At 50.8% G+C, this 24,325-nt stretch overlaps 1 protein-coding gene across 1 annotated transcript in view; it reads left to right on the forward strand.

Annotated features, from left to right (window-relative positions):
* Positions 1-16,277: 16,277 nt before the first annotated feature.
* The window catches only part of LOC309888250 (olfactory receptor 14J1-like), a gene marked incomplete at both ends in the record, with an annotated part of 50,903 nt that continues 42,855 nt past the window's right edge, over positions 16,278-24,325 (forward strand). The window contains one exon of the mRNA XM_082780488.1: positions 16,278-16,798. Coding sequence (XP_082636614.1) covers positions 16,278-16,798 — 521 coding nt within the window. The remainder of the gene's footprint in view (positions 16,799-24,325) is intronic.

Consider the following 24,325-nt stretch of genomic DNA (forward strand, 5'->3'; position numbering starts at 1 on the left):
TCTCTGACATTGGACACTGTTGTCTGTTGAAGAGGAGAAGGCAGAAAAATGTTAGTTCACACTTCTCTGAGGGAGACTTATTGCATGTCTTTGAGCAGACACCAGCCTGAGCATCTCTCTTTACAGCAGAACCTTTCTGCAGCTCTCTTGCTTGAGCTCTGGCTGGTGCTGGTTGAGAGTGGCACTGGGAGCAGGGGCTGCTGTAGGCTGCAGAGGAGTCCGGTCTGCTATACAGCAGGAAGGAATCAGCAATATGGGGGAAGCTCAAGTTCAGTTCACTGGTCAGATCAATGAGCTTTTCATTGTTACTTCAAACAACTTCTCTGAATGCAGAGTTACACAGGCCACTGCCATCAAGTCGTGTTCTAACCTGCCCTCTGTTTGCTGTCTTTGAGCCGCAGGACCATCCAGCTCATGAGTTTCCTTGAGAAGAAACTGGAGACAACTGAGAGCAGAGAAGCCCCAGTCCAAGTGCAGATGGACAGAAACTTCACCTGAGGTGAAGTTCTCACACAGACAGGGCTTGGAAGCATCCCTGTCTGAGCTCTACCTTCTCTTCTATCCCTGCCTGCCCCACAGCCCATGGGCTGCAGGGCAAGAGGAGGCTAGGGAGGGGCTGCACTGCAGGGCATGGCCGTGAGGTGCCCGAATCCCCCCTGCCACGGCGTTTCTGCCAACAGCTCCATCTGGCTGCCTGCCCCTCTCTCTGCTGCCTGCAGCTGTCCCTGCCGGGACCGGTGCTCTGTGCCCACCTCTTCTTTCCCCCTGCCTGTGCTCACAGACCCCATCCCACTTGGCTGTGCTCAGCACTGCCCTGCAGCACCCTGCCACCAACAGGGCCCTGCCAAGGGGCACCTCCGTGGCTGCAGGAGCTATGGGGCAGCTGACAGAGAGCCTGGCATGGCCAGCCAGGGCAGGGTGTTCTGGGCTGACCGGGGGCACCTGCCTTAGGGCACTGCAAGGGGCTTCTGCCAGACTTCCTCCCCTCGCACTGCAACCCAGCAGGACTCTCAAAGCCTACTGCATTGCCCACTGCCCTCCAAGAAACAAGACCCAGCAGAAGACCCTTCCAGGACCTGCAGCTGCATGGCCCTGCAGCCAGACACTCACCTTGTCAAGGGCTGTGCAGGTTTCTCCTGCAGGCAGCTCTCAGCATCCTCTCACTCACAACTGCCTTCAGCCCCTGTCCCCTTTTCTTCTCTCTGTGTCTGTGCCTCTGTGTCTCTTTCCTGCTGCGCTGTGCAGAGGAGCTGCCCCTGGCCACAGCTGTCTCTCTGCACCACGGCCCTCTTGCCATGAGCTCTCTCTGTCCCACGAGCCTGGCCCAGCTCAGCAGCACAGCACCAGCCCAAGGCACTGCAATCACCCCTCTGGGGGCTTTGCTGATGAGCCCACGAACCTCAGGCACTCAGAGACAATTGAAGACATCTCTCCAGAAGTCCAAGTCAGAGGCAAGTTTCCTGCAGTGTCCCCCTGAGGGCCAGCACTGACACAGCCTCCCTTGGAGCTCGTTAGAGCAGAACAGTGGAGGCAGTGAGGACAAGGAGACAAAGGCAATGTGAAGGTGACACTGAGGTGTAGACAAACTGGATGTGTCTCATCAAGCACAAGGGCCAGGCCTTCACCTCAAGCGCTTGGGAAGGGAGATCCTTTCTCTTCATGTAGTACTTGGGTCTCTTTGTGGGTCAGTAGGAGACGGGGATGTGCATGGCCAAGTGCAGGAGAATGGTATGACCCCTGCCTGCTTCATGCTTGGGGGTGAGGAGGCAATGAGGCCCTGGTGCTTTAACGATCAGCTGTCTCCTCTTTGGCCTCAGTGACAGACACAACAACCATAGCCATGGACACAAAGACATTGGACCTTTTCAGACTTTGAGTCTTGCCATAGCCCTTGCTCCTCTCCAAACCAGGATACCCTAGAGACTCCCAGATCTGTACCTCTTTACTGGCTATTTGTAGACACACGTCTGTGTGGTGTTACACCAGATCTGAGCTGAGTTTGATAACTCGGATCATCTTGGTCACTATGCTCCTCGTAAGGCAGCTCTGTAGGAAGCTGGCCTGGTTCCTGGTGAGCAGGCACCACTGCTCATATGGCATCCCTCGTGGTGCCCAGGCCCTCCTCCTCCTGGGCACTGCTCACTCAGCAGTGTCCCAGTCTGCTCTGATGTGTGGGGTTCCTCTTCCTTTGTTGCACGACTAGGCTCTTCTCTCTGTAAGTGTCAGGAGGGTTCTGAAGGTAAATCCTGGAATTTCTCGTGGTTCCCCCAACCAATGCTGCATTCTGTCAGCAGTTAATGTCTTCAGGAAGATGGCTCACCCTGACTGTGCTGTCTCTCACAAGATAACAGCATCAGCAGTTGCAGGACAGTTTGTATAATACAGGAGTAACTAGTTGAATGGATTTCCAGCACAAACTTAGTGAAGGTTAGAGGATGGAAAGTTGCCAGGTTCCACCTTTTCTTTGCTTCTTTCCATCCATGCAGTCATTTTGTGTAGAATTGAATCCTGAATGTCATGAAGTTGTGCAGGGACAAATTCAGAATGGCCAAATCCCAACTGAAGCTCAATCTGACTATTACCTTCAAAGACATACGCTGCATATTTTTATGTGTAAATACATTAAAAGAAAAAAAAAAAAAAAAAAAAAAGAGCACTTAGGTGAATCTTCATCCTGTATGGGATGTAGGGGGAAGCATATTCACAAGAGTTGAGGAAAAGGCTGAGGTACTTAATGTTCTCTTAATGTTCTCTTTGCCTCAGTTTTCAGCAACATGACCTGTTGTTCTGATACTCAGCCTCCTGAGCTGGTAGATAGGTACAGGGAGCAGAATGAAGCCTTCATAATGAATGAGGAAATAGTTAGAGCCCTGCTACTGCACAAAGATTTACACACATCTATGGGACCACATGGGATCCACCTGTCACTACCAAGGGAGCTGGCAGGATCACTTCCCAAGTTGCTTTCCATCATTGATCAGCAGTCCTGGCTATCGGGAGAGGGACCAGTAGACTGGTGACTGACAAATATAATGTGCGTCTACAAGGGCTGGAAGGAGGTGTCGGGGAACTACTGGCCTGTCAGTCTGACCAGTGATGAGGAAGTTCATGAAGCAGATTATCTTGAGTACCATCAGGCAACACTTACAAGACTTACACTTACAAGGTGATCAGGCCCAGTCAGTAGGGCTTTATCAAAGTCAGGATCTACTTGACAAATCTGAACTCCTTCTATGACAAGGTGATGCACTCAGCGGATGACGTAACGGCTGTGGCTGTGGTTTATCTGGACCTCAATAAGGATTATGGCACTGTTTCCTACAGCATTCTCCCAGAGAAACTGGCTGCTTGAGGCTTGGACGGGTATATGTTTCCTTGGATTAAAAACACTCTGGATGGCTGGGCCCAAAGAATTGTGGTACATGGAGCTAAATGCAGATGGAGGCCGTTCTCTAGTGGTGACCTCCAGGGTTCAGTTCTGGGGCCAGTTGCCTTTAATATTTTCATCAATGATCTGGACAAGGGGATCGAGTGCACCCTCAGTAAGTTTGCAGACAACACCAAGTTGAGTGGGTGTTGGTCTGCTCGACGGTAGGAGGGCTCTGCAGAGGGTCCTAGATAGGCTGCACCCATGGGCCAAGGCCAAATCTATGAAGATCAACAAGGCTAAGTTCTGGGTCCTGCACTTGGGGCATGACAACCTGATGCAATGCTGGGGAATGGCAGGTGGAATGCTGCCCATTGGAAAGGGTCTTGGGAGTAATGGTTGATAGTGAGATGAATATGAGCCAGCAGTGTGCTCAGGTGGCCAGGAGAGCCAACAGCATGCGGGCTTGTACCAGGAATAGTGTGGTCGGCAGGAGTAGGGAAGTGATTGTGCCTCTGTACTCAGCCCTGGTGAGGTCACACGTCAGGTATTGTGTTTAGCTCTGGGGCCCCCAGAACAAGAAGGACACAGGTCTATTAGAACGAATCCAGAGGAGGGCCACGAGGATGATCAAGGGGCTGGAGCACCTCTCCTCTGAAGACAGGCTGTGGGATTTGGTGGTGTTCAGCCTGGAGAAAAGAAGGCTCTGGTGAGATGTTATAGTGGTCTTCTAATACTTAAAGGGGGTTGTATGAAGTCTGGGGAGGGACTCTTCATCAAATAGTGTAGTGATAGGACTAGGGAAAATGGTTTTAAACCAAAAGAGGGTAGATTTAGATTAGGTATTAGAAAGAAGTTCTTTACTCAGAGGGTGGTGAGGCACTGCAACAGGCTGCCCAGAGATGTTGTGGATCCCCCCTCACTGGAAGTTTTGAAGGCCAGGTTGGATGGGGCTTTCAGCAACCTGGTCTAGTGGAAGGTGTGTCTGCCCATGGCAGAGGGGTTGGAATGTTATGATCTTTAAGGTCCTTTCATACCGAAACTACTCTCTGATTCGCTGATTCTGTAGAGCACCATACCAGCTACTAGGAAGAAAAATTAAGTCTATCCCATCTAAAACTCAGACTGTATCCAGCCCTTATTCCGTACCATTGTTCCTATGTCATACTCAGGTCTTACACTTTCTAAATAACTATCACCACTTTTCCTGTCTTTTGATATACACACAGAGATATCTTGCCCTTAGCCTATTTGTGTCCTGGTTTTGGTTAGGATTTAATTAATTTTCAACCTAGTATCATAGAATCATAGTATGGCTTGGGTTGGAAGGGACCTTCAAAATCATCTAACTGAAGTCCTCCCAGATTCCACCCACTAGATCAGGTTGGCCAAGGCCCCATTTGAACACCTCCAGGAATGGAGCATCCACAACTTCTCTGGGCAACCTGTTCCAGTACCTTACTACCCTTACAGTGAAGATTTTCCTCCTAATGTCTAATGTCTAGTCTAAATCTCCCCTTTTTAGTTTAAGATCATTTCCACATCCTCCTGTCATTATCTACCTGAGTAAAGAGTCCTCCATTTTTTTAAAAAAGACCCCTTTAAGTATTGACAAGATGCAAGGAGGTCTCCCTGGAGCCTTCTCTTCTCCAGGCTGAACAAACCTAATTCATAGAATCATAGAGTCATAGAATATCCTAAGTTGGAAGGGACCCTTAAGGATCATCAAGTCCAACTCTTGACACCGCACAGGTCTACCCAAAATTCCTTCAGCCTGTCTTCATGGGAGAGGTGCTCCAGTCCTCTGGTCATCTTTGTAGCTCTCCTCTAGATTCTCTGTAAGAGGTCCACATCTTTCTTGTGCTGGTGGCCCCAAATCTAGACACAGTACTCCAGGTGAGGCCTCAAAAGGGTAGAGCAGAGGGGGGCAGTCACCTGCCTCCACCTGCTGGCCACTCCTCTCTTGATGCAGCCCACGATGCAGTTGGCCTTCTGTGTTGCAAGCGCTCACTGCTGGCTCACGTCAAACCTTTTGTCCACCAGTACCCCAAGTCCTTCCCCACAAGGCTTCTCTCAATGTGTTCTTCTCTCAGTCTGTACTCATGTCCAGGATCGCCCCCACCCCAACCCGGATGCCACAACTTGCACTTGGTCTTGTTCAACCTCATTAAGTTCACGTGGGTCCAGTTCTCAAGCTTGTCCAGGTCCTTCTGGATGGCATCCCTTCCTTCTATTGTATCAACTGCATCACACCGTTTAGGGTTATTTGCAACCTCGCTGAGGGTGCACTCAATCCTACTAAGTCATTGTTGAAGATATTAAACATTTCTGGTCCCAGGACAGACCCCTGAACAACACCGCCCATCACCAGCCTCCACCTAGACATAGAACCATTACCCCTACTCTCTGGTTGTGGCCATCAAGTCAGTTTCTTTTCCACCAGGTAGTCCACCCTTCAAATCCGATATCTTTCCCATTCAGAGAGTAGTATATCATATGGGACCGTGTCCAAGGCCTTACAGAAATCCAAGTAGATGACATCAGTCAGTAGATCATCGTTTTCTAATTGCGCCATGGCTTCCAAATCCTCCTGCTTGTTTCCCATTCTGCATGCATTGGTGTAGAGGCCCATCAGCTGGGCTATGGGCCACATCACCTTTTTAGAGGAGCCCTTCCTAATTCCTATGGGATGATTCACAGGTGTTTCCCTGATATTCGTTAAGGTTATTGGCACTCAGGGGTTCTTCTGAGTCACTTACAAGTACATCCCCTTCCCCTACCAAATCTAGTTTAAAGCCCTGCTAATGAGTCTGGCCAGCTTGCTGCCCAAAACACTATTGTCCCACTTGGTCAGGTGCATCCATATGCTGCCTCCTCCTCAGATCCCAGTCTCTAACTGGGAGGATCGAGGAGAACACTACTTGTGATCCAGATCCCTTCAGCATCTTTCCAAGGGGCATAAAGTCCCTTTGGATGCTTCTGAGCCTCCTTGTCATGGCCTCAGTTGTCCCTACGTGCAAGAGCAGGAATGGGTGATAGTCCGCCAGCTTGAACAAGCTCGGTAGCTTCTTTGTGATGTCACAAATACCGGCCCCAGGCAGGTAGCAAACCTCTCAAGAGAGATTGTTTGGGCAGAAAATGGGTGCATCACTGCCACTCAGAGAGGAATCTCCAATCACCAACACAGTCTTTGTTTGTTTGTTTGTTTGTTTGTTTTGTCTAACAGGTCCTTAAAGTAGTGGTATGCTGGTCTACCTTTTTACAGTTGTCCTTTCTGGTGCTTTGGTACCATTACCATTGCTGTTATTGACACCCTCTCCTTGTTTGAGTGCCAGAGCATCGTAACTGTTGTGTAGGGGTACGTCAGAGGCAAGGGGGAGGTTCCTCAGTCTGCTCTGAGCAGAGACAAGGGTCTGGTATTCCTCCTCTTGTGAGTCCACCAATTCTGCTGGTTTCAGGTTGGAAACCATTTTACCACCCCATTGCAAGGAGTTAAGGCAAGTTTGTAAGACTGTCGCTCAGTCTATGCCAGCTCGTGATACCACGCGTTGATCTCTCGCTCGGATTCCTGGATGCATCGCAGACTGCCGAGCTCCTCTTGCAACCTGGCCACTTGCTTAGAGAGTGTGTCTATCTGGTCACGATTGCACCCACGAAACACAACCTCTGCCTTCAGGCCTTAGGGGGACCTCCAAATTCTGGAGTTCCTTCAGCTGAAGGTCTGGGCAGCTATTTCAGTCCTTGGGAGGACAGTCTGGGTAGAGGCATCTGCCAGGATGGATCGTGGCCCCCCTGTCTGGGTTTCTCAGCCCAGCAGGTGCAACAGGTGGACACCATTTTTGTCTCACTACAAAGCCACTCCATATTGCTCCCAGAAGAGAGAGTAGAGAGCCATCTGCTTCCTGCCCTCCCTGGTCACTCTGCATGTGTGCACTCAAATATTGCAAGGGAACATGGGAATGCAGGCCCTCACTACCACAAAGTATGCAGCCAAGGTTTCCACATTTGGAAATCCACATTTTGGATATCCTCCACATTGCAGGGGCCAGCACACCTGGTGTGCAGGGGATGAGCCTCACCCTGGGAAAACAACCTGCCTGATCACGGAGTCTCTGCTGCCCCAAGTGCAGGAGCCAGCACTTAGTCTTGTTGAACTTCATAGATTTGGCCTTGGCCCATGAGTCCAGCCTATTCAGGTCCCTCTGCAGAGCCCTCTTACCCTCGAGCAGACCAATACTTGTGCCTAACTTGGTGTTGTCTGCAAACTTACTGAGGGTGCACTCCATCTCCTCATTTAGATCACTGATGAAGATGAGAACTGGCCCCAATACTGAGCCCTGGGGGTCACCACTAGTGGCTGACCTCCAAATGGATTTAGCTCCGTTCAGCACGACTCTTTGGGCCCAGCCACCCAGCCAGTTTTTAATCCAAAGAAGCTCTAAACCTTGAGCAGCCAGCTTCTTCGGGAGAATGTTGTGGGAAATGGTGTCAAAAGCCTTACTGTATTCCAGGTGGACCACATCCACAGCCTTTCCCTCATATACTGAGTGCATCACCTTGTCATAGAACGATATCACATTCATCAAGCAGGACCTGCCTTTGATAAATAACTTCTGACTGGGCCTGATCACCTGGTGGTCCTGGAACTGTTCCGTGATGGTAGTCAAGACAATCTGCTCCATGAACTTCCCCGTCACTGAGGTCAGACCTACAGGCCTGCAGTTCCCTGAATTGTCCTTCTGGCCTTTCTTGTAGATGGCTGTCAAATTTGCTAGTTGCCAATTGACTGGGACCTCCCCTGATAGCCAGGACTGCTGATCAACGATGGAAAGCAGCTTGGGAAGTGATTCTGCCAGCTCCCTCAGTAGTGACAGGTGGATCCCATGTGGCCCCATAGATTTGTGTAAATCTTTGTGCACTAGCAGATCTCTAACCATTTTATGAAGGATTATGAAGGCTTGATCCTGCTCCCTTTCCCTACCTCCCAGCTCAGTGGGATGAGTACCAGGGGAACAACTGGTCTTCCTGCTAGAGACTGAGGCAAAGTAGGCATTAAGTACCTCTGCCTTTTCATCATCTCTTGTCACTATGTTTCGTATGTATACAAGGAATGTAGGACTTCTAGAGAGGGTCCAGCATAGAGGCAGGAAGGTGATTAAGGGATTGGAGCATCTGTCCTCTGAGGTAAGTCTAAGCACGCTGAAGGGACATTGTAAAGAGAACGTTGCCAAACTCTTCTCAGTGGTGGCCAGTGGTAGAATCACAGAATCACAGAATTTCTAGGTTGGAAGAGACCTCAAGATCATTGAGTCCAACCTCTGACCTAGCGCTAACAGTCCCCACTAAACCATTTCCCTAAGCTCTACATCTAAACGTCTTTTGAAGACTTCCAGGGATGGTGACTCCACCACTTCCCTGGGCAGCCTGTTCCAATGCCTCACAACCCTTTCAGTGAAGAAGTTCTTCCTAACATCTAACCTAAAACTCCCCTGGCTCAACTTAAGCCCATTCCCCCTCGTCCTGTCACCAGGCACGTGGGAGAACAGGCCAACCCCCACCTCGCTACAGCCTCCCTTGAGGTACCCATAGAGAGTGATAAGGTCGCCCCTGAGCCTCATCTTCTCCAGGCTGAACAAGCCCAGCTCCCTCAGCCGCTCCTCGTAGGACTTGTTCTCCAGGCCCCTCACCAGCTTCGTCGCCCTTCTCTGCACCCGCTCAAGCATCTCCATGTCCTTCTTGTAGCGAGGGGCCCAAAACTGAACACAGTACTCGAGGTGTGGCCTCACCAGAGCTGAGTACAGGGGGACGATCACCTCCCTAGCCCTGCTGGTCACGCTGTTCCTGATACAAGCCAGGATGCCGTTGGCCTTCTTGGCCACCTGAGCACACTGCTGGCTCATATTCAGATGACTATCCACCATCACTCCCAGGTCCTTCTCTGCCTGGCAGCTCTCCAACCATTCCTCTCCCAGTCTGTAGCTCTGCTTGGGGTTATTGCGCCCCAGGTGGAGGACCCGGCACTTGGCCTTGTTGAACTTCATGCAGTTGACCTCAGCCCATCGGTGCAGCCTATCCAGATCCTCCTGCAGAGCTTTCCTACCCTCAAACAGATCGACACACGCACCTAACTTGGTGTCATCTGCAAACTTACTGAGGGTGCACTCGATGCCCTCGTCCAGATCATCAATGAAGATATTAAAGAGGACCAGCCCCAGCACCGAGCCCTGGGGAACGCCACTAGTGACTGGCCTCCAACTGGACTTGGCTCCATTCACCACGACTCTTTGGGCCCGGCTATCCAGCCAGTTTCTAACCCAACGAAGCGTGCGCCAGTCCAAGCCAAGAGCAGCCAGTTTCTTGAGGAGAATGCTGTGGGAGACAGTGTCAAAAGCCTTGCTGAAGTCAAGGTAGACCACATCCACAGCCTTTCCCTCATCCACCCAGCGCGTCACTCTGTCATAGAAGGAGATCAGGTTCGTCAGGCATGACCTGCCTTTCATAAAGCCATGCTGACTGGGCCTGATCGCCTGCTTCCCCTGCAAGTGCTGCGTGATGACTCTCAGGAGGATCTGCTCCATGAGCTTTCCTGGCACTGAGGTCAAACTGACAGGCCTGTAGTTTCCCGGGTCTGCCCTCTGGCCCTTCTTGTAGATGGGCGTCACGTTTGCTAGCCGCCAGTTGATTGGGACCTCCCCCGATAGCCAGAACTGTTGATAAATGATGGACAGTGGCTTGGCCAGCTCCTCTGCCAGTTCCCTCAGTACCCTTGGGTGGATCCCATCCAGCCCCATCGACTTGTGCACATCCAAGTGCCGTAGCAGGTCACCAACCAGTTCTTCATGGATAGTGAGGGCCACATCCTGCTCCCCATCCCCTTTCACCAGCTCAGGGTACTGTGTATCCAGAGAACATCCGGTATTGCCGCTAAAGACTGAGGCAAAGAAGGCATTAAGCACCTCCGCCTTTTCCTCATCTCTTGTAACTAAGTTTCCCCCCGCATCCAGTAAAGGATGGAGATTCTCCTTAGTCCTCCTTTTTGTGTTGATGTATTTATAGAAACATTTTTTGTTATCTTTAACAGCAGTAGCCAGATTGAGCTCCAGATGAGCTTTGGCCTTCCTAATTTTGTCCCTGCACAGCCTCGCTACTTCTTTAAAGCCCTCCTTAGTGGCCTGCCCACTTTTCCAAAGCTTATAAACCCTCTTTTTCCTCCTAAGATCAAGCCACAATTCTCTGTTGAGCCAGGCTGGTCTTCTTCCCCGCCAGCTCGTCTTTGGGCACGTGGGGACAGACCGTTCCTGCGCCATTAAGATTTCCCTCTTGAAGAGCGCCCAGCCTTCCTGGACCCCTCTGCCCTTCAGAACCGCCTCCCAAGGGACTCCACCAACCAGTGTCCTGAGCAGCTCAAAGTCAGCCCTCCGAAAGTCCGATACAGCGGTTTTACTGGTCCCCTTCCTGGCCTCGCCAAGAATAGTGAACTCCACCATTTCGTGGTCACTCTGCCCAAGACAGCTCCCGACAATCACATCCTCCAGTCCTAGTCCCTTAGGGACTCACTTTTCTGGGTTAGAGAGTAAACAGAGTTTTTTTTGGGAATGTTTGTTGTTCTTCTGTGGTTAGGGTATAGGCAAGCTCTGTAGTTTAGCATTTTATTTAGGTCTGCCAAGAAATCGAGGGATAAATAGAACATTTTAATACTAGTGTCCACGGAAGGCAATTTGGAGAGTAAGCCTCATTTTGGCAAGGGATGCAAGGAATAATAAGAAGAGATTTTAGAGATATATCGCTCAGAAAATAAACGCGAAGGAGAGTGTACCCCCTACGATGGATGAGAAGGGTGGACTGTTAATGACAGACATGGAGAAGGCTGAGGGACTCAACAACATCTTTGCCTCAGTCTTCCCTGCCAGTCAGGCTTCCCAAGTCTTTCATTTCCCTGAAGCCATAGATGGAGGCTGGAGGTGCAAATTCCCACCCACTCTAAGTGAAGAGCAGGTTTGAGACCGCCTGATGGAACTCAACAAGTACAAGTCTATGGCACCTGATGACTTGCATCCCAGCATCCTGAGGGAACTGGCTGATGCAGTTGGCAAGCCTCTCTCCATCATATTTGAAGATTCCTGTCAGTTGTGTGAAGTCCCTGGTGACTGGAAAAAGGGAAATATCACTCCCATTTTTAAAAAGGGTAGAAAGGATAACCCAGGGAACTACTGAATGGTGAGCCTCAGCTCTGTGCCTCAAAAGATCATGGAAAAGATCCTCCTGGGGTCAGTGTCAAGGCACAAAGAGGTGATCCGAGACAACAAGAATGGCTTCACCAAAGGGTAAATGGTGCCTGGCCAATCTGGTGGCTTTCTAACAATGGAGTGACCACATCAGACAACAAAAGAAGACCAGCCTATGTCATCTACTTGGACTTCAGTAAGACCATTGACACTGTCCCACATGACATCCTGGTCTCCAAATTAGAGAGATACGCATTTGATGGGTGCACTATTCAGTGCGTAAGGAGTTGGCCTGAAGGTCACACCCAGAGAGTGGTGCTCAATGGCTCTATGTCCAAGTGGAGGCTGGTGGTGAGTCTTGTACCTCAGGGGTCTGTCCTCGGACCCGTATGGTTTAATATGTTTATTAGTGACATAGACAGTGGGGTCGAGTGCACCCTCAGCAAGTGTGCAGATGACACCAAGCTGAGAGGTGTAGTTGATGCGACAGAGGAAGGGATTCCTGTGCAAAGGGCCCTGGGCAACCTGATCTCATGGGGGGCATCCCTGTTTATGGCCAGGGGGTTAGCAATAGGTGATCTTTAAAGTCCCTTCCAACAGGAGCCATTCTCTGATTCTATGGTCTCACGAGCTATACCTCAAGCATGACTCCCATCCCATCAGCCTTCTTGTGGTCTATCACCTGACCAGAACAGAAGATGCCTCACCATCATCTTCAATGCCATGTGCATGCTTCTGGCCTTTACAGTCCCTAACTGTGCCACATTCCTCATGCAGGTCCATCAGAGCCAGAGACAGAAGTGACCTCCCAGCCTCCGTCACAACCATGGGCCTCCTGCAGGCCCAGTATATCCTGAGGCACACCTGACCTCATCCCAGCATTCCCAGCCAGCTCCACCTTGTGGCCTCTGATCTGATCACATACCTATCACCTCACATGCCTCTTCCAATGCTGAGTGACTGCTGCAGGACTTCACAGTTCCTGCTCTACCCCAAGGGGACAAACAGCTGAAGTTAGGTGTAGAAGTGGGGTTGAAGCTGAGATGTGTTGTGTGCATGGTGGAGGGCTTTGGGAGTTATGTGTTCAGATTAACATTTAGGCATTAGAGGTCACCTTCTAGGGTTAAGGGAATGGTAGGGCTTTAAGGGAGGGATCAGTGTTCTGCTCAAGATGCCTGCTCAATGGGTAGGGGAAGAACAAGCTTTGTGGGTTAGAGTTCAGTTCTTGGTGGAGGGCTAGGCTTAAGGCTGGTGTTTTACTCCTTGGTTAGGCTTAATCATCCTTCTGCTTGCTCTTCTAGTAGAAGATGAATTTGACATCTGCATTTTCAAAGTACAGAGGAACGTCTTTGATCAACCTGCCCTTTGCAAGCTTGTTTTCAGAAATGTGTTGTATAGCACATTACTTACTGCACGTGTTCCCATTGTGCTCTTTATCATTTCTGGGTCTGGTATAAAGTTATTTTGCTATGTTGTGTAGCACTGGCTTATGAGTCTATAAAATTACTGGTCATGTGACAAATCTGTTCTTTGTACTGAGCATTGCCATCACCTCCATACCTCAGGAACCATCACTCAGAAACTATTAAGAATTACACTCTTGACCTTTTTGCTTTAGGGAGCCAATCCATGAGGAGAAACGGGAGAGACACTTCTCCACTTATGCAATCTCTCTTTCTCCTTCACCTCCCCCTTCTCCTCCAGGCTAATTACACTAGCTCTACAAAGCTTTGGATATCCATGGGATGGGCCTACTGTGATGTCTCCTGAATGTGTTTCAACTTTTGTTTAAGGATAAGCAACTCTTGAAGAATGCCCTCCTGAGACCTGCCCCAAGGCCGGAGAGTTAGGAGTGGCAGGGAGCATGGGAGGATCTGGGCAGGCACCTAGAGCAGTGGGCACCTCCAGTGCTTTGGAAGTTCCCCCCTGAGCACGTGCAGAATCCTTAAAAACTGCAGAAGTGCTTGAAAAGGAGGGGTTATCACCTTGGCAATTCCAAAGGGAATTCCAAAGGCAGCCTCAGTCAGTGTCACTCCAACCCCTGGGACAGGCCCTGCAGGTACTCCAACACCTCTGACATGTCCTGCAGCCACTCCAGCCCCAGTGACAGGCCCCAGGTCTAGTCTGGGGCCTAGACCAGACCCCCCAGGTCTGCTCTTGCTAGGCCAGAACACCAACCTTTGCCAGGATCAATTGCCTCTACATGCAGGAGAAAACAGTGGGTGTGAAAATCAGGCTCCTGAGAATGGAAGAGAACTACTGCCTGGAAAAGAAAGGAGGGAGAGGAATGTTGATCTATGAAACCTTGACATAGACTTCCCCACGAGAGGGTACTTCCAAGATCCAAAAGGGTACAGCTGGAGTTTCGGGATAGCTGCCTTCAAGAGAGAGGATGTTAAAGAGCTGTCTACCTTGCCCAGTCCCTGGGAGGACCCTTCCATTTGTGGTCTTGTTGAAGGTCAAAGAAGGTGTAGATGGTTACCAGAATGTTCTACCAGTTGGGGACAGGCTGGACATCAGTCAGTAAAGAGCAATTGCACTGTGCATAGCTTGCTGTGTACATAACAATAATAGTACTAAAAATAATTGCTATTATAATTCTTTCTCTACCATTTCAGTCCTTTCAACTGCCCTGACCTCAACCGATAAGCATGTGGGGGGGTTGGTGTGAGCTAACAGCTGTGTGGTGCTGAGCTGCCTGGCAGGTTAAAGCACATCATGTTTGACAACCACAGTCCAACAGCACAAATCACACTTCTAAAAATCTTGTGTTCAGAGGGGAGCAGTAGATGATCAGTTCAGTCTGCCTCAATGAGCAAACCCCAGCAGAGACCCTGCTGCCTTGGGGAGCTGTCAGCCCTGAGGGACACCTCGAGGGAGCCCAAGGGCACAGAGCAAGCGATGCCATGGTCGGGTGCTGTGCTGCTGAGCTGGGCCGGGCTCCTGGGCACAAGGGGAGCTCCTGGCAAAGGCAGTGCTGCAGAGAGACAGCTGTGCCCAGGAGCAGCTCCTCTGCACAGCGCAGCAGGGCTGGGGGCTCTGACCGCAGCTGGCACGCAGAGAGGAGAGAAGGAGAGAGGGCTTGGAAGCACTGAGGAGCGCAACAACAGAGGGCAGCGTGTGGCAGGACACATCTGCAGGCTTTTGACACCGTGAGGCTCTGGCAGCAGGGCCATGCAGGTGGGGTTGCCAGAGGGGTCTTCTGCAGCTAGCGCATCTGATGCCTGATAGCATCTGGCAGGGTGGGTCTCTCTATTTCTCCAGAAATGAGTAGAAGATGCTTTAGAGAATGGCATTTATGGTTCGATATTTAAAGAGGAAGGCTAAAACAGGGGTTACCTGAAGGGTAAGATTTTTTTTTAGTCTGTGTTTTGAGCTTACAGCAGTAGAGACAATATAGGTTTCATGTTAATTTGTTGTCAGCATTGTGTAGGAGACTGAGATTCCTAGAGCATTGCACTGAGAGATCTATATGGAAGCAGTGAACTTCATAAAGTGCCTTCAGCCAGTTCAGCTTAAAGATTACACCAACATCATGTTTGTGGTCTCCTCAGGATATAACTGAGCTGACACTAATCTGGCTCCTGGTAGGGATATGGGTAGGCAGCAGGGACATGGGCAGGCAGTGAGAGGGAGCTGCTGCCAGAAATGCTGTGCGAGGGAGGGCTCAGGCACCTCCCTGCCACCCTCTACAGGGCAGGCGCCTTCCCTGGGACACCCCTTGCTCTCTTCTCTCACCAGCACAGCCTCTGCCCTCAAGCCCCTGCTGTCCCCAGCACAAGCTGCCTCCTCTGCAGGCAGAGCTGCAGCACAGGAGGGTCTGCTGAGTGTCCGTCTGTCCCTCCCTGGCCTTGCCTCCCCTGGCAGCAGCATGCTGGCATTCCTCCTGGCTTCTCCAGCTGGCCGTGCTGCTGCTGGTCTTGTTCCCAGGCTGGCTGGGGATGGGGGTTTCACATGCCCATAGTGTGAGCCCTCAGTGTGCTTGGGGGAAGGGGAGTACAGGGAGAAGGTGAGGCGTCGGGAGATGGGCACTTTGAGCCTGGATGTCTCTGCTCTCAGCAGTGTTCAGGTTCTTCTCAGGTCAACCTCTGAGTAGAACTTTCCTGCAGCTCTCACAGGGCAGCTGAAACCAGCACTGATGGACAGATTGTCTGTCCTCACTAAAGGACACTTCGCGCTATAGGGACTGCCTCTTTTTCTCTTAGGATGCGCAAAGTTTCCCATCAAGTGCAGGAGAAATGCTCAGGGTTTCTGTTTCAGAAAAACTCAGCAGGTGTGGTAGGTTAGCAACCACAAAAAATCTGACCATATACAATAAAAATTAAAGAAATCTGTATATATATATATGCTCTGAAGTTGGTAAACCCGGGAGCAACACTGGGGCAAGGTTCTTTGATATCAGCAGTGAAGTGAGTCTGAGATTACACCATGTTCTGCCTTTCCTCTGGCTATTGGGCATAACTGACTCTTCCATTGCCCACAAAGGAGTCCCCTGCTCCCAGGGATACCCTCAGGCAGCATCAGGAAGAACTCATGAAAGGGACCTGCCAAATGTCTTCCTGGAAGTGGACAACTTTTCTGGTGATATTAGATGAGAAATGGGATTAATTTTTCTCTGATAAATCTGTTGTATGTTATTACTGTTCTTCCTCTTCTATGTGCAGGAACACATCCCAAAAACACAAATGTCCAACAGAAGCACCATCACTGAGTTCCTCCTGCTGGCATTCGCAGACACACGCGAGCTGCAGCTCCTGCACTTCGCGCTCTTCCTGGGCATCTACCTGGCTGCCCTCCTGGGCAACGGCCTCATCCTCAGTGCCGTAGCCTGCCACCACCGCCTCCACACCCCCATGTACTTCTTCCTGCTCAACCTTGCCCTCCTCGACCTGGGCTGCATCTCCACCACTCTACCCAAAGCCATGGCCAATGCCCTCTGGAACAACAGGGCCATCCACTATCAAGGGTGTGCTGCTCAGGTCTTCTTTTTTGTCTTATTGTTTGGAGCAGAATATTACGTTCTCACAGTCATGTCGTACGACCGCTACGTTGCCATCTGCAAGCCCCTGCACTACGGGAACCTCCTGGGCAGCAGAGCTTGTGCCCAGATGGCAGCAGCTGCATGGGGCAGTGGCTTTCTCCATGCTGTCCTGCACACGGCCACTACATTTTCCCTTCCCCTCTGCCAAGGCAATGCTGTGGACCAGTTCTTCTGTGAAATCCCCCAGATCCTCAAGCTCTCCTGCTCAGAGTCCTGGCTGAGGGAGATTGTGCTTCTTGTAGTTACTCTCTGTTTAGCCTTTACATGTTTTGTTTTCATTTCATTTTCTTATGTGCAAATCTTGAGGACAGTGCTGAGAATGCCCTTTCATCAGGGTCGTCATAAAGCCTTTTCCACGTGCCTCCCTCACCTGGCCGTGGTCTCCCTGTTTGTCAGCAGTGTCCTGTTTGCCTACCTGAAGCCTCCCTCCATCTCCTCCACATCCCAGGACCTGATGGTGACAGTTCTGTACTCGGTGGTGCCTCCAGCCGTGAACCCTCTCATTTACAGCATAAGGAACCAGGAGCTCAAGGTAGCCTTGAGGAAACTCTTTGGACACATGCTTCTTTGGCATCAATAATGTGTCTATAAAAATAACAGGAAAGAGAGGTTATCTGAAAAAAACTCTTCATACAATAGCTTGTAATTCTTCTATTTTTTTTAATTATTTCTTAAACTTGTAATTTTGACTGAATTCTACTTGTGTAATCCTACCTATTAATTAAGTTATTATCTGTCACCCAATCATCTAATATACCTACAGTACCAGGCTCTCTGGATAAAAAGAATAAAGAAACTATGAATTTTGGTGGTGTCAGCTGCTCCCTCTTTGCATCTGCTATGGAGTTGGGGGAGCAGCCCCAGCACGCAGGAGGGGCTCGGGGCCAAGAGCCCAGCTGACACATGCAGAAGCAGCCCCGGTGGCCCTCGGGGCTGCCCCTCACTGCCCGCTGGGCTCTGCCTCTCTGCTGCCTTTGGGTCGGGGCTGCTGCTTCCCTGGAGCCATGGCCATGGCCAGCAGCAGGACGTGGCCTTTTCCCTGCTGCTCTCTTTTGGCTTCCACATTGTGCTTCTTTTCTTTCTGGGTAAGCCCTGATATCTTGTGTACCTTCGTGACAGTCCTGTTGTCTCTGCAGTGGCATCCCTGTGGCTGCAGGCAGCAGCAGGCACTGTGCAGCCCTGGGTAACAGCTGGCCTCCCTGCTAGCACCACAGTAACAAGAGGGTCTTGCTCAGGGCAAACCCAGAACCCTGGACACCTCTCCAAAGCTGCTGCCAGGAATACACCCAAGAGGTTGCTCCCTGCTCTTCTGTTTTCTGGGGTTTGTCATGGAGTGAGGGACAGAGGCTGAAAGTCCCAGGGTGGTTTGTGGGGAAACAAGGGCAGGACTAAGAGTTCCTTTTATGGCGGCACTTGCCCAAGCAGATGAGAACTGGTCTTGGACTCATCTATATTAGACTGCACCCGCTGTAGTGGGGCTGACGGCCAAAGCCAGCCTGGAGAGGAATTTGGAGCTTCCAGGAGATGTCAAGGGATCTCTAGGGACAGGGTGCTCAGTGGGTAGTGATTAGAACCTCATAAAATGACTGTGCAAGGTCGTTTCAGGTAACAAACAAGGTGAATCTGAGGAGTGCATGGGCAGCTCAGACTGCTCAGGCTGGATCAGCTGTCACTGCAGATTCTCCTCCCAGCCTCTTGCCCACATACAGCCAACTGTCTCCTGGGGCAGAGTAATAAGCCGAGAAGGCCTTGATGCTGTGCAACCACGGGTGACCAACACTGTTCTGGTCACATATCAAAAACACAGCACCACAGGGCCTGATCTGCAGAGAGAAACTCTGTCCCAGCCATGAGTCATCATACCCACAATGGAGAAGAAGGTCTGGAAGGAGTCAAGATAGTGCTAATAGACACCAGGACAATTGAGGAAGCCCAGAGGCCCTTCTGAAGGGTCACCGACTGCCAACTGAGAGGCAGTGCTGGGCAGTGGGGAGGGCCAGGAGAAAGACTTGTGAGAAGGCTGTGAGAAACAAGGACACTCAGGGCTTTAACAGATCCTTAAACTCCTGCCTGAGTCCCCAAATGGAAAGCAATCTATGTCTGTGGGTTGACGAGAAGGAAGTGGTGAGTCCCGAATGGGGGACAGGGCTTAAGGTCCCTGCGTGAAGCTGGGTGGATGGAGACGTGTCCACCTTGCATGTGTGCCTCAGCCTGGGAGCAGGGGCCTGCCCACGGTGCAGGATGGCTGGGCTGTGCTCAGCCATGCCCCAGGAGATGACCTTGCTCTCTTCCTCCCCACCACTCCCCACACGGGGCAGGCCCTCAGGAAACACCCCTGAGCCTGGAGATGCACCAACCTGCTGCAGTGAGGTGCCACTACTGCAGGGGCAGAAGGGAGGGTTGGAGAGACACGTGGGACCTGCATGCATGAGTGGTATGGACTGGGGAAGTGAGTGTCTGGGAAAAGTTACCCTGGAGCCATAGGAGCCATTCTGGAAAGAAAACTTGTAGGCAGGAACCACGCTTTTGTGGCAGTGCAGAGCTGCTGGGCACATTGTGCAGGGTGCTCTGATGGACATTTGTGTCCTTTTCCATCATGTCTTAAGTGCCACTTTTCTCAGGAATAGAGTAGCCAACAGAGCACTGACAGATAGACTAAGATCATGAAAGGCATCATAAGCATGCCCCTAAAAAGATAATTGATATGGGGAAATCAGGAGAAGCCTGGCCAGGAGAAATGTGAGACTGAGAGGAGAGAATAGGGGCTTGGCCAGCTAAAATTAAGGATTTTGTAGAGGTAAGAGGGTCCAGGTTATGCTGATGCAGCTGTAACCGTGACTTAAAATAGTCATACAAGTCTATTCCCTGGCTTCAACGTGTAAAGTTAATTCTTAAAACTAAATGCTACTCAGCACCCTGACAGGAATCCACTACTCTAATGAGTGACCTCAGCGTACCCCTAGAAGACAAAACTCAGCCCATAGCTGATTCATCCTAGCTCTTACTCTCTTAATCACTCTGATCTCTGCCCTTAATACTAGCATCAAAATGGTCTATTTAACACTGGAAAACTGCTTAAGAGATCTAAACAAAACCCTAACTCCAAATGAATGTGTTGGGCCATGGATCTGATCAGCTTGTGGGTCACAAAGAGGAGATGGGTGGGAATGCTCTGAGGAGCTCAGCTCTGCCTCAGCATCTCCTGACCCAGCAGCAGGAATGTGACTGTGGCAGTGACTGTGAGGTCACTTCTGTCTCTGCACTTGATAGGGCAGCAGCAAGAACGTGTCACGGAAAGGGACTGGGAGGTCACTTGTGTCTGGAGGTGGCAGGTCACCCTTGACATAGACCTGGGAGCTGCACTTTTGGGCTGACATCTGGCAGTGGCCCTGCTAGGCCAGCAGAAGGCACCTGCTTGGCATGCTGACTGGGGGATCCCCTCTGCCTCCAGAGCCAGGAGGACCCAGACAGAAAGAAGGCCCCAACATGGGTTGTCCTGTCCCTTCTGCTGGAGTCCATGACTGGGCAGCAGGAGGCACAAGGCTTGGCTGTGTGTAGCCAAGAAGCTGCAAGGCCAGCAGCAGGCCCCTTGCTTGGAAGCTGCTGCTGAGGTAACCTGTGTCTGGTTTGCTGACAGGCTGCAAGGAGTCTGCTGGGTTGGGATGCCTACTTCAGGAGTGGTTTCCAGCCTGATGGAACTTTCCTTTGCTAGTAGGAAAGAGCAGGGGAGAAGAAACTCAACAAAGTGCACCATGGAAGTTACGCACTGTCCACAAGGAGGAAGAAATGTCCCTCAAAGGGTCATGCTGTGGTGCCAGAGGAAACCCTCTTATCAGACCATGGCTTCATGTTTCAAGGAACAGCTGGTGAGGGTTGACGAGACATCGGTGAAAGCAAGCGATGAGAGCAAGGTGGTGAACAGAGATGGGTGTCTGAAGACTTCAAGGAAATAGGACAAATTGTGGGACAGCGTAGGAAAAGCTACATAGGAGAAGGCAGAGGGTGCTAGCAAGAATGGAGGGCCCAACAGCCCTGAGGTTTTTGTCCTCTTGACTAGAGCTTAGGAGGAGAGATGTTATATTCATTGTGATGGGGTCTCATGGATTCCTTACAACCCTGTGCAGCAGCTCAGAGGTGTAATACCACTGTTCTTCTCATGGCATCACACTGCCCACCACATCCCACAGACCCCAGCAAGAGCCCTGAGATGGACATAGGGGTGCAGGATCTCCTCTCACAGTTCCAGGGGTCAGGCCTTGGCTCTTCTGCTTCACTAAAACCAACAAAGACATTTTTCAACACAGTGCTTTGCCTGTCTGTAACCATGGCCTCCAATTATCTGCCCTAACAAGGCCCTGGGGAGGCTTTGTTAGTAACAGCCCTCAGTGGGGCCCATTAATACTCCAAGTCACTTCAGCTTTTCCTCCTGACTTTACTTGCTAAAGCAGTTGCATCATTCTCCTCTCAGTACCTGAGCTTCATAGACTGAGCACCACAATACACCATGAAACTCATTAAAATTAAGAAACTCCTAACATCTCCTCCATAGTTTTCTTCAAGTCTTCACAGCTTTTGCACCTAATTGCAGAACCTGCATGCTGTAGTTAAGGATGAAGTTTTCAAAAAGCACCTAATAAAAATCTTTTCTGGTTTTAAAGGTTGATTTTTCTGCAATTCAATTTTGAGCATCATTCTCCTATTGCTATTGATCCAGGTTGACTTCTTTGGAGACCTCCATAGGGAGGAAAAGCAGAAACTGGAGGTCTGACACCTCCACTGCCAGCAGTGGTCTTTGTCCCTGTAAATGCAGCCCAGTTCAGCACGGGAAACCCTTTCTAAGACAAGTCAGGGGTTCCTTGGGAAAAAAAATAAAATTAAAATAAATAAAATAAAATAAAATAAAATAAAATAAAATAAAATAAAATAAAATAAAATAAAATAAAATAAAATAAAATAAGTAATATAAAATAAAATATAAAATTAAATATAATATAAAATAAATTTGAAATAAAATAAATTTGAAATGACCATTGGAACCTGAGAAATACAGCCTGAATCTTACTAGAAAACTGGACATCCACAGTCTCTCTTGGTTCTGCTGTGGAAAACTCAGAATGAAAACTAAAGAAAATATTTCTTCAAGTGGCTGTAGCTGTACCCATGAGCTTGGCCTCTTTGGGGACATTGTTCCCTTCCAGCCACGGAAAACTAAATTGAGTAATGTGAAAAGTTACATTACTCAAATAGAGTTGCTATTGACTGGGCAGGTCTTTTCACAAGGCAGCTATGCCAAATCCCCACTGGTGGTGCCATCTTGGAACTTTGAAGTTCCCTCTCCTGAAGCAGTCTATGCCGAGCATGCACATAGCCTCCGAGCGAGTCCCACTGGGGTGCTTTTGCCATTCTTTCCAAGTTAGACTCACTTCAGCCTCAAGTACAGTTAACTGTTGGGATCCCCCTGTCACTCCAGAAATACAGGTGGGTTCTACCTCTTTCTAGCTTGATGGCATTAGGGTACTTTGTGCATCAGTGTCCAGTAGAGCCTGATACATTTGTGGGTGTGATGTGTCAGGCCATTAAATATACCCAGTCCAGTAAACCTGATTGTCCCTTTCCTCCCTGCCTCCCCCTGGCTGGAAGCAGTACCCCTCTAGTCCTGCTCATAGTATTAATTATGGTGCATGGTAGATGACCCACTGGAAACACATCCCACCATGGTAGGGGAGACGGCACTGACAGCCAAGGGATGCATTTCGGTGCAGGAGCTGGGGCCCAGCAGAGACAAGGAGTCAAGGCAGTGGGCTGGGGGAGGCCAGCAGAAGCAGCCCAAGGGGTGGTGCTGCTTGTGAGGACACGTTTGTGGCAGCAGCCTGAGTGGGCAGCAGCTGTGCGCAGGGGGGGGGAGGCCAGGAAGCGCATGGCAAGAGCGCTCCTGCCAGCAGAACCAAGACCGGGGCCAAGCCCAAGGGCAGAGGCAGGCCCAGGGCAGGGGGCTGCAAGGGCCATGCTGAGCTCCCTGCCCCTGCAGCAGTCACCCTGGCCCTCAGCACATGTGCTGGCGGGCACGCACGGGGAGGGGCTGGCGTGCATCAGAGAGCAGCAAGGAGGGCGCTGGAGAGGGCCGGGGCCAGGCGGGTGGCAGAGCTCCATGCAGGGGCTAGCTGGTGGTCCCCTCTGCTGCGGCCAGTGCACACAGTGTAACAGGAGGAGGGCAGGCAGGGCTCGTGGCCATGGGGTACAGCCTGGCCCTGGACACTCCATGAGCGCCTTGCAGGTCCTGGCAGGCTGCGGGGAAGGGACAAATGCCCTGGGCCCCCTTCCTTCTCTGCCCAGGCCAGCAAGGGCCCAGAGCGGCCTCCTCTCCCCTGCCCCTGCAGCTCTGGGCTCCCTTCACGCAGTCCTGGCTCTGCAGCACCAAGCCCTGCTGGGAGCCCTCCCCTGCATGCTGCCACCGCTCCCTGACGCTGCTGTTGCCCTCTGCCGGGCACTGCCCAGCCCAGCCCCTGCCCAACTCTCTCCTCCTCCCTGCCCTCTTCCCAGCCCAGCAGCCCAGGCTGTTCTGGCCCCAGGGCAGTGCCCACCGCAGGCTGCTGCAGGGCTCTGGGCATGGCCACCACAGCCGCAGCCCCTCAAAGGCACCGCAGCTGCTGGCACAAAGGCGGCTCTGGGCCTCCCCAGCAGCCCCCGCACTGGGGCCAGGCATGGCTCAGGAGATGGAGGTCCGTGAAGCTGCAGGAGCCCTGCTCTCTTCCCTGGGAGATCCCCAGCACACAGTAGCTATGCCCCGCAGGGCCAGCCCCACTCCCCCGGCTAGCACAAGAGGCCTGGCCCATCCACAGAGCAGCTCCAGATACTGATCCAGGATGCCATTTGCCATCAGACTAAGCACCACGGGGACAGTCCCAGGCCAGTCAAGGCCAGTTATTGTTTGCTGAGCCATGGCCAGCCAAGAAGGGAGCTCCCAGTACAGCACTACACTGAGCACTCTGAGATTCTGATCCACAGTGAAGCCCCGAAAAGCAAGAGGCCCGTTCATGCAGCAGTTCCTTGGGTATATTCCTTCCACCAGCTTTGGAAGAGCTGTGCAATGAAAGAGATGCCACTGTACAGACAACAAGATTGTCAGCAAGATACACGAGATGTCAAGACTTAGTTGAATGTGAAAGCACAAGAGAACAATGAGGAAGCCAAAGGGAGCAGCAGTGACAAGGCCACGTCCTGCTACTGGCCATGGCCATGGCTCCAGGGAAGCAGCAGCCCCAACCCGAAGGCAGCAGAGAGGCAGAGCCCAGCGGGCGGTGAGCCTCTTGGCCCTGAGCCCCTCCTGCATGCTGGGGCTGCTCCCCCAGAATCAGAGGAGATGGGAAGAGAGGGATACTGAGTCCAATGAATTTATGCTGTCTTCTTTATTGTCTGTACTTACAGAGGAAATCTAGTTCAATAGGTTGATTAGAAGACGTAGTTAAAGTAAATAAATTACTTAAAAAATTAAGCCAATATCAAAAGTTATGAAAATAATCAAAATGAAAAATGAAATGAAAATCTCTCATGTCAGCTTCTCAGATAGAATGGTAGCATTTAGAGGATTATTATTAGTAGTACAATATGATAATAATACTAAGTACAAAAAACGATATGATACAAATCACAATAATGTTAACAACACTGATGCTTAAGAAGCACATATAGAAA

Source organism: Aythya marila (genome assembly GCF_965140915.1).
Source record: "Aythya marila genome assembly, chromosome: 28".
NCBI lineage: Eukaryota > Metazoa > Chordata > Aves > Anseriformes > Anatidae > Aythya > Aythya marila.